Genomic DNA, 14,225 nt, shown 5'->3' with positions numbered 1-14,225 from the left:
TCAAAGAAAATGGGAAAAAAAGAAAAACAGTACACCGTCATCAAACGCAAGAATAGGATAGCTCTTCCCCTACAACCCTTTATGGACCATTTATGTATTTTTTCCTTCATTAATTTTCCCGATTCGGCCTTTATTAAACGAGACAATAAACTCCAATAATACAATTACGAGAAGCAGCGCGCGCCAACTTTCATACGCACGCTTACGTCCGTTCACGTCAATTGACGTCACGTATCCAGTGACCGTTCGTGAAAATAAATATCCAACGTTATACACATAATTAAGTATGCATATATATATATATATATATATATATATATATATATATATATATATATATATATATATATATATATATATATATATATATATATATATATATATATATATATACGTCATATAATTTCTGATGGTTTTTTTTTCGAAAGCTACATTTACAAAGTCGAAATTTCGGAACGTTTATAAAGTCGAACGCTAAATCAAAAGTTTTCGTTTCAAATTTGAAAGTACCTACTATTATTATTATTATTATTATTTCACGGACATAAATTTTCATGTTGTATTATATGATCGTAAATTTCCCAATGTCAGATTTGATATTTTAATTTTGAATGAAACTTTCACGTCTTAAAGCAATGAAAAAAGAGAAGGTAGAAAATTTTGCGAGTTGTAATATTTTATGCGACTTTTTTTACGTCCTTTCGTTCTTTGATGTTAAATGATTATTTTTCTTATAACTGAAACTCTTATTTACATTATTGATATATAAAATAAATCATTTATCACTAGTTAGAATTTCAAAACTATGTCTACTACATTTTAATATTTCATAACAAGATTATGAAAATGCAACTTTAAGCAAAGCTTTCATCCGATTCAAAACCATTGAATTTGTACTAGTATACAAATAAACTAGCTCTTTTGAAATCTTGGTTTATGAAAAATTATTTTAAACATAGATTGCATACCATATATTTGCAGATTTGCAGAAATTAAACAAAAAAAATTCAGGTGAATTTTTCACCTGTCAAAATTAAATATATTCATTTAATTTTTAACAATTCACATATAAATTCAAACCATCAAAATTGAACGACGAGTATTATAATTTGTATACGCATTGATTGAACTATACTAAATTCTTACAACTTGACTGAATTTGATTGGATTGATACACACTGTGGGGAATAAGTTGTGATCCGAGTAGACTAAGTTGGACTCGGATGGATTTCATCAATTTTAAATGGACTAAATGAATAAAATCGACTTACCCAGCCTTTCGCACGGCGCCGGTGCAGTTGAAAGAAGCGGCAGCCGTGCCCGTTTGCTTGCCCTTATATGGCGAGTTCATGGCGCTCTCGCCACCGTCATCATCATCGGACACGGCAGTCGTCAATGACATACGATCATCATCAGATATCTGTAACAAACAAAAAAGAAAACAATTAATCAAAATAATCATAATATTAAAAATACTCCACTTCGTACATTGCAGCTCTATCTACCAAACATTTTTACTTTCTGCCAAGTAGTGCAGAGTCTCAACGAAGGTTTTCCAGCCGCCAATTATAAAGAAGACTTTCGTAGAAAAGTACAAAATTTTAATTGAACCCTTCTTATAAAATCATTATCCTAATTTGAATGTAGTAAAATATTTGAATCAAATTTCATTAATTGAACTTATCTTGAGAAACGTTTTTTTATCTCGAGTGCTTTCCCATTTCCTTTCTAGAGTAGAAATAAGATTGGATTATAATATTAAGATAAATATTAAATTTTCGGTTGCTACTAATTGTGTTTGAAACCATCTCAACAATAATTATCGCACAAACAAGAGGCGATTGATCAGTATTTTATATTATAATCATCAAAATATTGCTAAATAATAGATAGAAATTTGTTTTTTAAAAACATAAACATACAGTATTTCAATATTATTTCATAACATTGACATTAAAAAAGTTTCTATTTATATTAATTATGCTATTTATTTTTCCATTATATGAGCCGCTATACTTGACAGTGGCATAATTTCACATTTCTCCATTTCGAGAAATATCTCGCAAAACATTTAATATAATATTTTGCGTTAAAGAATATTAAATATACTGGTGGCCTGAAATACGCATATTCTGCTTTTCCAAGATACTGAAAGTATTGAATTAAAACAAGTGATAGCAATTTGTGTAAATAAGTCAAACAGAAATAGTGTTTTTAGAACTGAAAATTGAACTTTCGCCACTTTCAAATATAGCGGCTCATATATCAACTACTAATATATGTACATACATAGGTGACACTTATGTAAAATATGAAATATTCGTAATACTAATATTTTTTTCGATTTTGGACGGGGTTGAATCTATCATCTCTCAATTCGAAAGAAATAAATCGCTTTACTAGTGTGCTACGCTTTGGCTATTATGTAAAAATAAGAATATTCAAAAAGTGTACTAATCTTTTTCTGTCTTAAATTTGTAAACATTTAGCTGTGTACTCCAATAATAATGAGTGTTTATTTTTCATCGAGAAAAGAGGCAAATGGTCAAAGTGGAAAGACAAAAGGACATTTAACAAGTGGTGCAGTCACGCGCATAAGTTTACGATCGAACGTTTACGTACGTCGAGAGGCACTCACCTAATGCAGAGGGCAAGGTGAAAGTCGAGATTTAGTGGAAGTTTTAAAATAAACACGGTTTTTCCTCCAGTTTGGAATTATTATAGTGAGGGTGTGTACGTACGTACATACATTTAAAAGCAGTATAGCGCAACGAAGCAAGAGCCGACTAACCGGTTCGTTCACGGCTGGCCGGTTTCATATTCGAAAATAAACCCCCCTCGCCCTTGACTGCTTTTACATTTTCTTTGAAATTAAGACGCTTCTGAGAATAATGGGAGAAATAATGCCGATTAAATTCCCCCACAGTCAAGTGATTCTCGAGACGGCCTAATTGATACGTGGATATTACATACATAATACTCGATGTCAGATGAGTAGGATAATTAAATGTTATATATTTTTTTAAACTGGAAAAATACTATTCAAACTTATCAAAGTAATAATACTTGAAAGAAAAATCTAAGCTTATGACATACATATGTATATATAATAGCGCTATTCTGTGTGTCTGTCAAATGTATTAGTATAGATATAATTGAATCAATCAATATACTCGAATCGGATAAACTTCATAGAAGAAGCTGAAGAACAGACTGTAAGTAATATCGTAAAACTCTGTCGAACACCTAATAGCGAGTGCGCATCACTTCTCAGAAAGCATTCATTAGGAACGGCAGTGTGGCGTGTTTAATTGAATTTATTCACCGATAAAATACCGTGAGGAGAGAGAAAGAAAGCCACGGACTGATTAATGAAATAGAAGAAATTATCGTAAAATACCATAAGAACTCTGCAGATTCGTAATCACCATTTAGGGCCACTTTCCGAACCCGTAGTATATTTATTTATGTTACTTCTCCCAGTTGTAAATTACACCGCAGCGTGAAAATAAGAAGGAGGAAAGGAAAGTTTGTATTTTTTTATTATTCACCCGACCAACCCCTGAAATAACCCATAACGTAAAGTTGTTTGTGAAAGCTCACATAACGGTTAATCGTAAAAAAGAAAACTTGTTTCATTATAATATACGCGTGTATACTATTATACTACATATAAACCCTTTTTATCCAAAGGCCTATTACGATTCCGCGTACATTTGCCTAGTTCTCTTTAATGCCGTTATAAAGCTTCACTCTGGATTATTTTTACAGCGCAGTAAAAAAACCAAGGATGTAGTTAAGGATGGGGCGGATTTATTTTATTACAACTTTTTTTAAATCTCCAATGTACCCTCTCGTCTTTTGAAATCAATCGCGTAAATACTCGGACGACTCTTGAGGCGAAACTTTGCTTAAGTTCTTCCTGGCGCAAGAGCAACTTTTGAACGACTTATATTTTTCTATTTTACGTGTTCGACGCTTTGACACTCCATAAAAGCTTTCAATTTTTCATTGCGAACTTTTGCGGTCGGAAAACTTTTATTGGCGCGAGAAAAACGGCAGAGCACACACGCAAACTACGTTACACTAACACGCATGTAAATAAACAGTAGAATATTCCAACAAATAATGATATATGTTTCGTTGCAGACACACATTAACGGTGAATGCGTGTTCGGAAAAATCACACACGCGAATATTCGGCAATCGGGAAATCGGATTCGGGTCGTTACGATTAACGGCCGAACTTAACGACGCTATAATTCAAACGCCGTTATGCTAATAATAGCGTCGTAGTGGTCGTCGAAGTCGTCTTCGCAGTCGTTGAATATTCCCTCTCGTTGGAAAATTTATTGGGAACGGGAAAAGCGGTAAAACGCGACCTACGTGTGAGCCGGGAAAACTCGTCCCTCCCGGCCAGGCATGGCCTCAGCTTCCCGTTTCTTTAAAGATAAACCCGCGAATAAGATATTCCCGTCATGTGGACTGCAAAGGGTAAAAACTCGACAGGAATATTTCCCGACATACAAAAAGCGCTTTGCACGCACAGGCACGTCCTCGAATGAAAACATTACGTGGAAATTATTGATCTAATATTATTGTACGTGTATTCGTGGATAAGTTTTCCCGCGAGGGACTCGTTTAAAAACAACCCACATATTTTTATAATTCAATATTATTGGGAACATTTCAATATCATAATATAATTACATCAAAATTGGCTACAGAATGGCAGATTAACTTGTTCGTCCATTTTGATCACTGCAATCCAATTATAACCTGTCGGAAAGCTCAAATTGACAAGGTCTATCCGATTTGAACAGTATTAGGTTAACTTTGTACCAAAATCCGGGCTTCAAATATTTTACTAGTATATATTATATCATTATTACACCTACATAGTGTCAGACAATACATAAATATACACACTTTAAATATGTCATGTAGTATTTGAAATGAAAATACGATGCAAATATTGAAGGTATGAAAAATATCTGTTATTGAAATTTTATTAATATTAATATCAGTAGCCGAATTAAAGATTCGTCTTTTTTTACAAACCTCCTTTACATTTCACATGGTCTTCGTTTAAGAAGTCATTTTTTATATCTCTTATCCGATCGTTTTCATACTTTGCCATATTGCTCATTTTGGTCATCAATATACGTTAATGTATCGTCTGCCATTACGTTGGAGATAAATTATCGTATACAACGCGTGTATATTCGGGTTATTTGACGTTTATTCGTCTATCGAGCTATTGTCCCTTGTCTTCTAACCTGTTCGCCGTGATCTGGCCATATCCGATTTTAATTGTTTAAACGCATATAATTCACTCTATATTTTATAAAATTTGCTCTATAGGCTCTCATTATCTCTCTTATATATTTTGGTCACTCATATTGTTGTAAACGTTGATCGTGATATAAGCGAACGTCAGAAGATGCTGGCCGTAAATTCGATTTTAATGACTACCTACGCTTGACTAACGGTACTTTACAATAGTTTGACGTTTCTATGCGGCCTGTTGTTTGTGATTTTCGCCTTTAAATCTAAAACTGACCGCTCCGCTAGGATTTCAAACTATTTTTATACCGCCTTCCGATATTTTACGATGTTTTATTATTATATTATACATATGTACTATTGTTAATAAGCCATTTGCCTTCGTTAAGAGATAAACTGATTACACGGTTCGATAATGCTATCTACACATTTTGTGATAAAACTTGCGAGGTATGTACAAAACGGTGTTATCCTCATCAGGTTAGTTCATACAGATTCACTTCTGTGTCTCCAGAATATTTAAATACTGTTTTTGCCCAGAAAACAGTTTTACTATTGTGTTTTCGATGCAACAAGCATTTATACAGCAGGAAGACCACTCCACCTCCTAAGGCTTTCTGGAACAGCTAGGATCCTGGTGAGCTTGGATCAATGTGAGGTCCGACTCTTGTCCAGGGTCATTCCTTTTGTGAAGATCATCAAATACGATGATCTTTTTGGACAATATGGGTACCGTGGACAGGCGGTACTTTTTGCACAAGACATTTTTGAGGTAAGTGAGAAGCTTTCAGATATGTTGCCAAGATCTACTGATAACTCGGGACTCGTGGTGGCGACCGAGTGTCTCGAAAACCTCGACATCACTCGGCAGTTCACTATATGTCGTACAAAGGTATTTAGCACTTTACATTGGTTGATCTCTAACAACTTTCTCTATAAAGATGTGGTCATACATCACGATGTTCAGTTTCTTCAAAGTGATTTGGTTCGTGTTGCTGACCAACAACCTGTTATTGAGTCGTCTCAGCCTCATAGAATCAAGGTAATGGTAATATTTTCAATTCCGATTTTGCAGGTATTCAATGTTTTGCTATGGTGCTCGCCAATTTTGTCAGAGCTGCCTTTCTTCATCCTCGGGAATGGTGTACAAATAAACTCAATACGAATATGATTGAAGGCGATGGTTTGTATGGGCATATACGATTCTTAACCTTAAATAATAGATTAGCTCATCCTATTGGTGCTGATGGACTCTTGGAGATGCGAAACTTCGATGACATCAAGAATAATTTTGTCTTGTACAATAAGTCTTTTTCAATAAATTATGATGTTGATACATGTTTATATGGAAGTTTACAGGATTCCATCAATTGAAAGTCTATTTGATTTACTTTGGGTGATGCTCTCTGGCGGTTTAAATCCTTAGTTAAAATACGTATGTCCTGTACATATATTCATATATTTTAGTAAGTAATACAGCAGCTCTCGTTCCGTAGATGCATATATAAAATTTTAAGATTCAAACTTCTTTGCAGCTGGACTAGGATATGATTTCTAGAAATACTACATATTGAGATTTTAAAGTGCCTTTAAAGTCATTTAGATGCGATATTACTCAACAATGAAAATAATAATTAAATTCATTCGTACAAAAAAATAAATATTGATTCACCCCCAATATAATATAACGAAATTTAATACAGTCAGCAAAATTGTAAAGTCCGTTTCACACTAAGGATTGACAATCGACGACGACCGACACTTCAAGCGTAAAAACAAACCGGAAACGACGCTTCTCAAATGCGGGTTTGTGAGACGTGAATTGTTTCAATTTGCAAGAGGGAAATTCAGCGTTCAGTTTTCATGAAAAGAGCGACTTCCCTAGCGGCATAGGAAGCGGCCCACTTACTGCCCACCAACCAACCCTCTGAATGGATGACACACCCTTTGTCTGCAACTAGAGGGTTTTCCTCGACAAAAAAAAAGGATACACACTCAAGGATACTCGACCGGGCAACTCTTTCCATGTATTTTCACTTTATTCTTTCACGAATACGAGAGGAAAAAATAGGGTCAAATTTTAACACAATAAATTCATCATCTCACATCCACCGACACACACACACACACACATACACGCACGCTGATTTTTCACTCATAGTTCGTTATTTTTAATCAAATTATTCCGAGGCGTGTTGAATTTCACGATAAACTTCCGAGTAACAAGTTCGAAGACTTCCGACGGAATTTTCCGCTAATGGGTAGCTACCCAGTCCGATCTGTGAAATTGTCAACTCTGCCGAAATTTAATCTTGCGAGAATTGTTTACAAATTTGCAGCGAAATCGTGCAACTTAATAATTTATTCAAGTGTGTTCGGAGGACAAACGTTTGGTAAGTCAGTGAAAATTTGGTCCCTCGTCAACGCGAAAACGTCCGTGACGTGAAATTCGAATGATGTTTTGCTCTTCCTCTCGCGGTGAAGTTTCATTAAGTCGACATTGTCTAGTTGTGGTAACCACAATCAAGATTCCCCAAATTCCCTTAAATTTTAACATAAATTATACTAAAATATTCAAAATTTTCAAAATAAATTTGAAATATTTTAACGTTAAAAAATAATAAATTCATTAAAAATTATATGTATGTATAGGTAGATATATATTTATATAATTTTCTCTTCCTCGCTTCGTTATCGTTCTTTGTTTAAAAATGATTAATTTTATAATTGAGACTTAAATTTTAAAATAATAATACTAATTAATATTATTTTACCTGTGGTAAAAGAAGCACGTATAAATAATACATGAAAAAAATTAAAATTTATTCATATAAAAAATTTAAAAAAATATAAAAAATTAAAATTTATTCATGTGAAAATTTCATGTTAATCAACTCGTCGAATTTTATCAATAAGATCAAAAGAACCAGCTTTTTTATTATTCTTTCTCACGATGTATAAAATTGCGATTGATTCTTGGAAAAATCTCTTTTTAATATCGAATGTCACTTCGGAATTGAAACAATATTTTGACATTTACATGTTGTTCATCAATCAAATGGAATCCCCTTCAATCTGTACATTTTTCAAAGTGAATTTTCTCCAACCTCACATAAATGTCATTTCGCCGCGAATTTCACGAAGTTTTCCCTTTTTTCTGGTCGCATTTCTAAAAAAATAGCCATAATAACACATTGACTCAAACCGACCTCATAAAATAGACATATTTCATATTTATTAACAAAACACATAAATAATCCAAAATTTCCGTTTGCGGAAATTTCAGCAAATTACACGGAGATCGATATTGCGATATTCTGAATATCGTAAATGACTCAAATACGTCACTCGAGCGCGCCCAACGCGCACTTTCAAAGTTTAGATCACTAGTATTGGATTACGATTCGCTCTGAAATCAAATTGAATAGAAGCTGTAACGAAAGTAATACAGACCTTTTTTAAACCTATTACTTTAGCACCTATTTTAGTGGGGTTAATTGCTGCTTGGAGAGTGGCTTGTGTTGCTTCAGAACTGGAAATTCCAGAATCCTTGCAGGGGTATATGATTACAGCGGGAGATGGAGATTTAGCTGCGATCCCCGTGTTCGCCACCTTCAAGTGTCTGGATCCGGAGCTTGAAGCCGCTACTTCGGAGAACAGCTGAGTTTGAGATGCGAGTGGTGTTCGTTTGTCGGAGATCTCATCAGTTAAAATATCCAACAATCTTTGTACGGATTCTTTGATACATTTGGATTTGGCAGTGGTAAGCATGTTACCACTTGCTAGTATCTCCAGGATTATAGTTTGTTGTTTTATAGCTTCGTTTAATTTCTTCATTATAATTGTTACAATTTGAAAAAATAAAAATATTGGCGCAAGATTCGGCACGATAAGTCGACACACGTGCGATTGCTGCCGATAATCGATTCAAACTGAATATGCGACTGTCTTTTTATATTATGGGGAAAGATCATACTTTATCTAAACGTGAATTGAATTTAATTAATGGGAATAGCGTCGTCATAATTTCAAATATATACATACAAATATAACGAAGTCAAATGAAAAAAACACATTCAGATATATTATAATACGCCTACGGCGAAAGGGCGACAACGTATGTGACTTCAGTGATGATATTGCAAGGAACACATTACAATATTGAATAATTCAATTTTTCCAAGGCACACACACGCACTTGTTCAATACTACGACTTTACAGGAAAACTCACCGTGTCGACATTTTCCGGCGGAAGGCCGGCTTCAGGGGGAAGGGCAAAAGGGGAAAACCGACAACCACAATGAGGGTCTGATAATTCAAGCGGCACGTCCTGCGAAATAATGGTCTATGATTTATGTAGTGTTTATGTAGAGCGACCGATTCAATATGTATGTATGTCCCGAAGGAGAACGAAAATCGTAGAAAGGGGAGACAGATCCTACCCATACCGGTCGCCGATGAAAAATATTTGAGAAACTGTGCTAAAAGGCGCCATCTCTTCGAGTAGTGGATTAATGGCGTTCGTTCACGCGACATAAATATACGTATATAGACGCTCGTATATAAACGTACGTATATAGACGCTCTTTGTCTATATACGTACATACATACATATATATTATATATATACGTATGTATATATTGTATAACCCTGATGCTTTGATGCCTCGTTTCACGCGATGAAACTACGCTAATCGAAACAATCTAACGTTAGTTTCACAAGGAATATATTGAGGGGTGGGAATCGCGTATGAGAGGGCAAGTGAAAAGCTGCGCTAAACGTCTGACAGAAGTTTTTCCGGCGAATCGAAACGCAAAAGAACAATAAAAATTAGTCGTGTTTATCGATTATCGTGTTTATCGATTTCACACATTTGTAAACTCATATTTCACGGATGGTGGCAGACATAGACTTTAGTTTGATTTATGTATGTTAACTTCAGTAGCGTGTAAAAACTTTATACAAAAATAGAAGACACTGATTTATTTACTTTATTTTATTTATTATTTTATAATAATAATAACAATAAAATTACCAGTGTGACCTAACAGGTTGCCCCAAAGCGTCACATCAGTCTTATATATTAATTCTTCTCAAAGATAGTAAGTCAAAATCCTAGCATACCTTGTAAAAAGGCAGTGGGAAATAAATAAGGGTAATATTTATATTTCTTCATATAAAGGCATCAAAATTTTTTTTTTCTCTGATGCCTTTATATGAAGAACTCTTTCTATCAAGAGAGATAATTTAATTTCAGTGGGACTTCAGACCCAAACTACAATATAAATTTAATATTCGCTGACGACGATTTATAATATTACTTGAATCTGTTGCTAAACCAAAAAATGACTGTATTGAATCATACGTGTCACAGTGTATATTCAAATAGTTACATAATTCACCTTAAGATAAATAAATGATTTATTTATTTATACTTATTCAAGCAAGTAACAAAATGCAATATTTATACCCCAAGCTCACATGAATAAAAATACATTTCTTTTAAGAGGCTTGTCTTTATTTTTATTTCAATTATATTTCAAAACTTCTTTTTTTTTCTTATTTAACAAAACAATTTCATCCGGATTTATATAACATAATCATAAGTTTTCTAAGATAATCCTTATATTTTATTATTTTTTTTTATAAATAATATTACACGTGTAATTCCGAATCCAGGTCGGTATATACTACTATTTTACTAATTTTTACGCGTAAAATGTGCTAAGAATTTTAAATAGGTTTTTTTATCTTTTTTTTCAAAGAAACTATCATAAACTATTAGAAACTATCATAATGACCTAAGATATATTATCAGCCAGCAGCATGGCTTGGAGGTTGCTTTCATACTAACCACCGAGAGGTTTCCGGGTATGATTCCGTGGATTGACCTCGATTGAAAAGAATTTATGCCGAGTATAATATGTAGTATTGCTGGTTAGACTTGGAATTTGTCAAGTCGATTTTTTACTTTCAGAGTTTAACGATTTATCTGACTTCTTTGTTGAAACGGTTCCTCCATCAAATTGGCAAAAACCATCCTACCCACTATGTCGCCACTATTTGAATGCTTTCAAAAAAAAAAAAAAAAAAAAATATATATATATATATATATATATATATATATATATATATATATATATATATATATATACATATATATATATATATATATATATATATATATATATATATATATATATATATATATATATATATATATATATATATATATATATATATATATATATATATATATATATATATATATATATATATATATATATATATATATACATATATATATATATATATATATATATATATATATATATATATATATATATATATATATATATATATATATATATATATATATATATGTACATATATGTATAGCTGTACACTTTTATGTATCAAAACCATCAATATTTACACAGGCTAAATATGTAAATAAATTATATTATTTCAAGACATGAATAAATCTATACTACTATCGAAGAAAGAAATTTTACAAATAATAATCGTGTCGAATATATTACCGAAACTTCTCCCAATCGTAAAATTTTTCCCCGAGCTCTACTCAACTCGATTGTTTCCACTCTTCCCTTCGCGACCTTCTCTTATAACCTTTTAGTCAATTAGAACCATCTCGAGAGCGACACCCAATTGAAACTGGCCGTCTCGTTACGACAGACACCCCAATAACATTCGAGGGCGGCAACTAGGCAGGGCGAAATTTTTCACAGCGACGATTGTAATGCGGCATCGTAAGGGTTAAATCGTCTCGACGGAGACTACGAGGACACATAATAGGTATCTGGACCGAGGGAGAATTGAAGTCGCAATTGTGTATAGGCGACACGTCTCGCAGTCTCTCTAGGTTTTTGTTCGGCCGCTCACGAACAGCCGCTTCCTCTTCCTCTCCCCGGGACGCTTTTCCACTTTTCCGCCCGTCCCACCCGTTTTCCGACCCGTGACGTCAATGCGATCGTTATACCGCAGAGATGCTGGCTGGCGTACACACAAGCGGCCGCTCTTTCCCGCGTCGTTTATTCAATCTGGACTCAATTATGCGTTCGTATCGACTGTGTACGTATACGCGGGACACTGTGCAGATTAGCGAATCTAATCTCCAAACAATGGCCGATGACTGCGGCGTTTCCAGGGGCGCGTTTCCAGACCGGAAGGGTCGTCCCTAAACCGCGAAATGCTCAAGAGCTGCCAGATAAATGACCGAGAGCACTTCGTACCCACGAACATACATACACACATATGTACATATGATGTAGATTGGTAGATGTAGATGTAGAGTCGTAGCTCCGAATTATGTTTCAATTATGTAAACCCAAAGGTTCATTCGTTATGTAGCTCTTCTGACGTTGCAACATCAATTTGAGTTAATTGCTAAAAGACAATTTTACGACTTCACACCACACCGCATCCCGTTGAAAATGAGACAGACATAAATTGCACTTCTGGTTGATTTATTCACGAATAAAATTTTTATTGATATTGTGGGATTTTATGTGTGTGCGTGAATTATGTAATGAGTAATGTTGAGGAGTGATGTACAAACAGTGGTACACATGAGTGTACACTGTTTGTGAGTTGGCAGAAGTGTGACGCCAACTGACAGTGAGTAGTCGAGCCGCTAGCCGGACGGCCACCGGTAGGTGCGTACGCGCACGTGTGTATACTTAATGTACAATAAACGTACATTGATGGACCAACATCGTCTTTGATTATCTCTCCCGCAATCATCCCTATATCTTTGAACTCTACAATATGATGATTTGTATCTTTGATAGATTAAAACTGCAACTTCAACGTCTTTATAACTCTAACTCATTTATAATGTTTGACTTGGATTTGTTTTGAGATATGCAAGATTATTCTCCAATCCTTTGTCTTCTCGCTTGCTTTTCAATTCGCTTGTGAGAAGTAAGCTAGAGTATAATGCGATTGTGTGGAATCCGCATGAAGCAAATTACTCTCTGATGATTGAGAAAGTGCAAAAAGCATTTCTTCGTTTCCTATATAGGAAAGAATATGGGTATTACCCATATCTCTACCCCACTCCTTTCCTTTTGGGCATGTTTGGGTATAATTCCCTTGAACTTCGGAGAAACTTCTCATTAATTCGTTTCGTTCTCCTGCTCTTACGTGGTAATACGTCATGCCCGTTGTTGCTGGAGCAGTTGGGACTTTATGTCCCTAATCACTATGTGCGTGGTAGACATCATCATTTGCTGGCTGTACCTCCTGCACGCACAGTCCTTTTTCGAATGGCTCCTATTCCAAGAGCTATTCGACTTCTTAATGAAATCGTTGCTGCCGAGACTGAATGTGATATTTTCCACCTTAGTGAGCGTAAATTGTCGGAAATTACTCTAACCCATTTACCTGGTAGTCTGCGCTCATCATTGTTTTCATGATTGATTGTGATTTATGAGTGAAATTTTGATTAACTCTCTTCCATTTGGGCCTTACAGGGATGTTTTCTACTTGTAGTTGTTTCTTACATATTTATTGAATCTGGCTGTAGGTGCAAGGCATTCCTTATGCTATATTTTATTTGATATTTTTACTTTATCTGTTATTATTAAATGCTATTTTTTATGTTATGCATGGATGTATTTATGTTTATGTTCAAATGTATTTTTTTTTTTTATGTATAATTGATGAGTATATTATTTTCGTTATGTATTAATTTATGTTTAATTGTTATTTTGTTTTATTGTGTTATATTTTTTGACCATTGTGGCGCTTTAGGAATTCCTGTTATGCCACAATGGTATGTTTAGAATAAAATAAATAAATAAATAATGTGATATTCCGAGGTTCTGATATTTTTCCCGACTGCTTAAATATACAATATACATATACGTAATATTGCTCAAAAATAAACCTTCAGTCTATTTAATTTAAAGTGCA

The 14,225-nt window shown here is 34.1% G+C and overlaps 1 protein-coding gene across 1 annotated transcript in view; it reads right to left on the bottom strand.

Moving 5' to 3' along the window:
- Positions 1 to 14,225, bottom strand: part of sif (guanine nucleotide exchange factor still life) — a 262,789-nt gene that overhangs the window by 106,773 nt on the left and 141,791 nt on the right. The window contains exon 21 of the mRNA XM_077428526.1: positions 1,272 to 1,420. Within this exon, the coding sequence (XP_077284652.1) occupies positions 1,272 to 1,420 (149 nt within the window). The remainder of the gene's footprint in view (positions 1 to 1,271; positions 1,421 to 14,225) is intronic.

The sequence above is a fragment of the Arctopsyche grandis genome, chromosome 4 (genome assembly GCF_051622035.1).
Source record: "Arctopsyche grandis isolate Sample6627 chromosome 4, ASM5162203v2, whole genome shotgun sequence".
Taxonomy (NCBI): domain Eukaryota; kingdom Metazoa; phylum Arthropoda; class Insecta; order Trichoptera; family Hydropsychidae; genus Arctopsyche; species Arctopsyche grandis.
The sequence above is the reverse complement of the archived record's forward strand: the minus strand, read 5'-3'. Positions and strand labels throughout refer to the sequence as shown.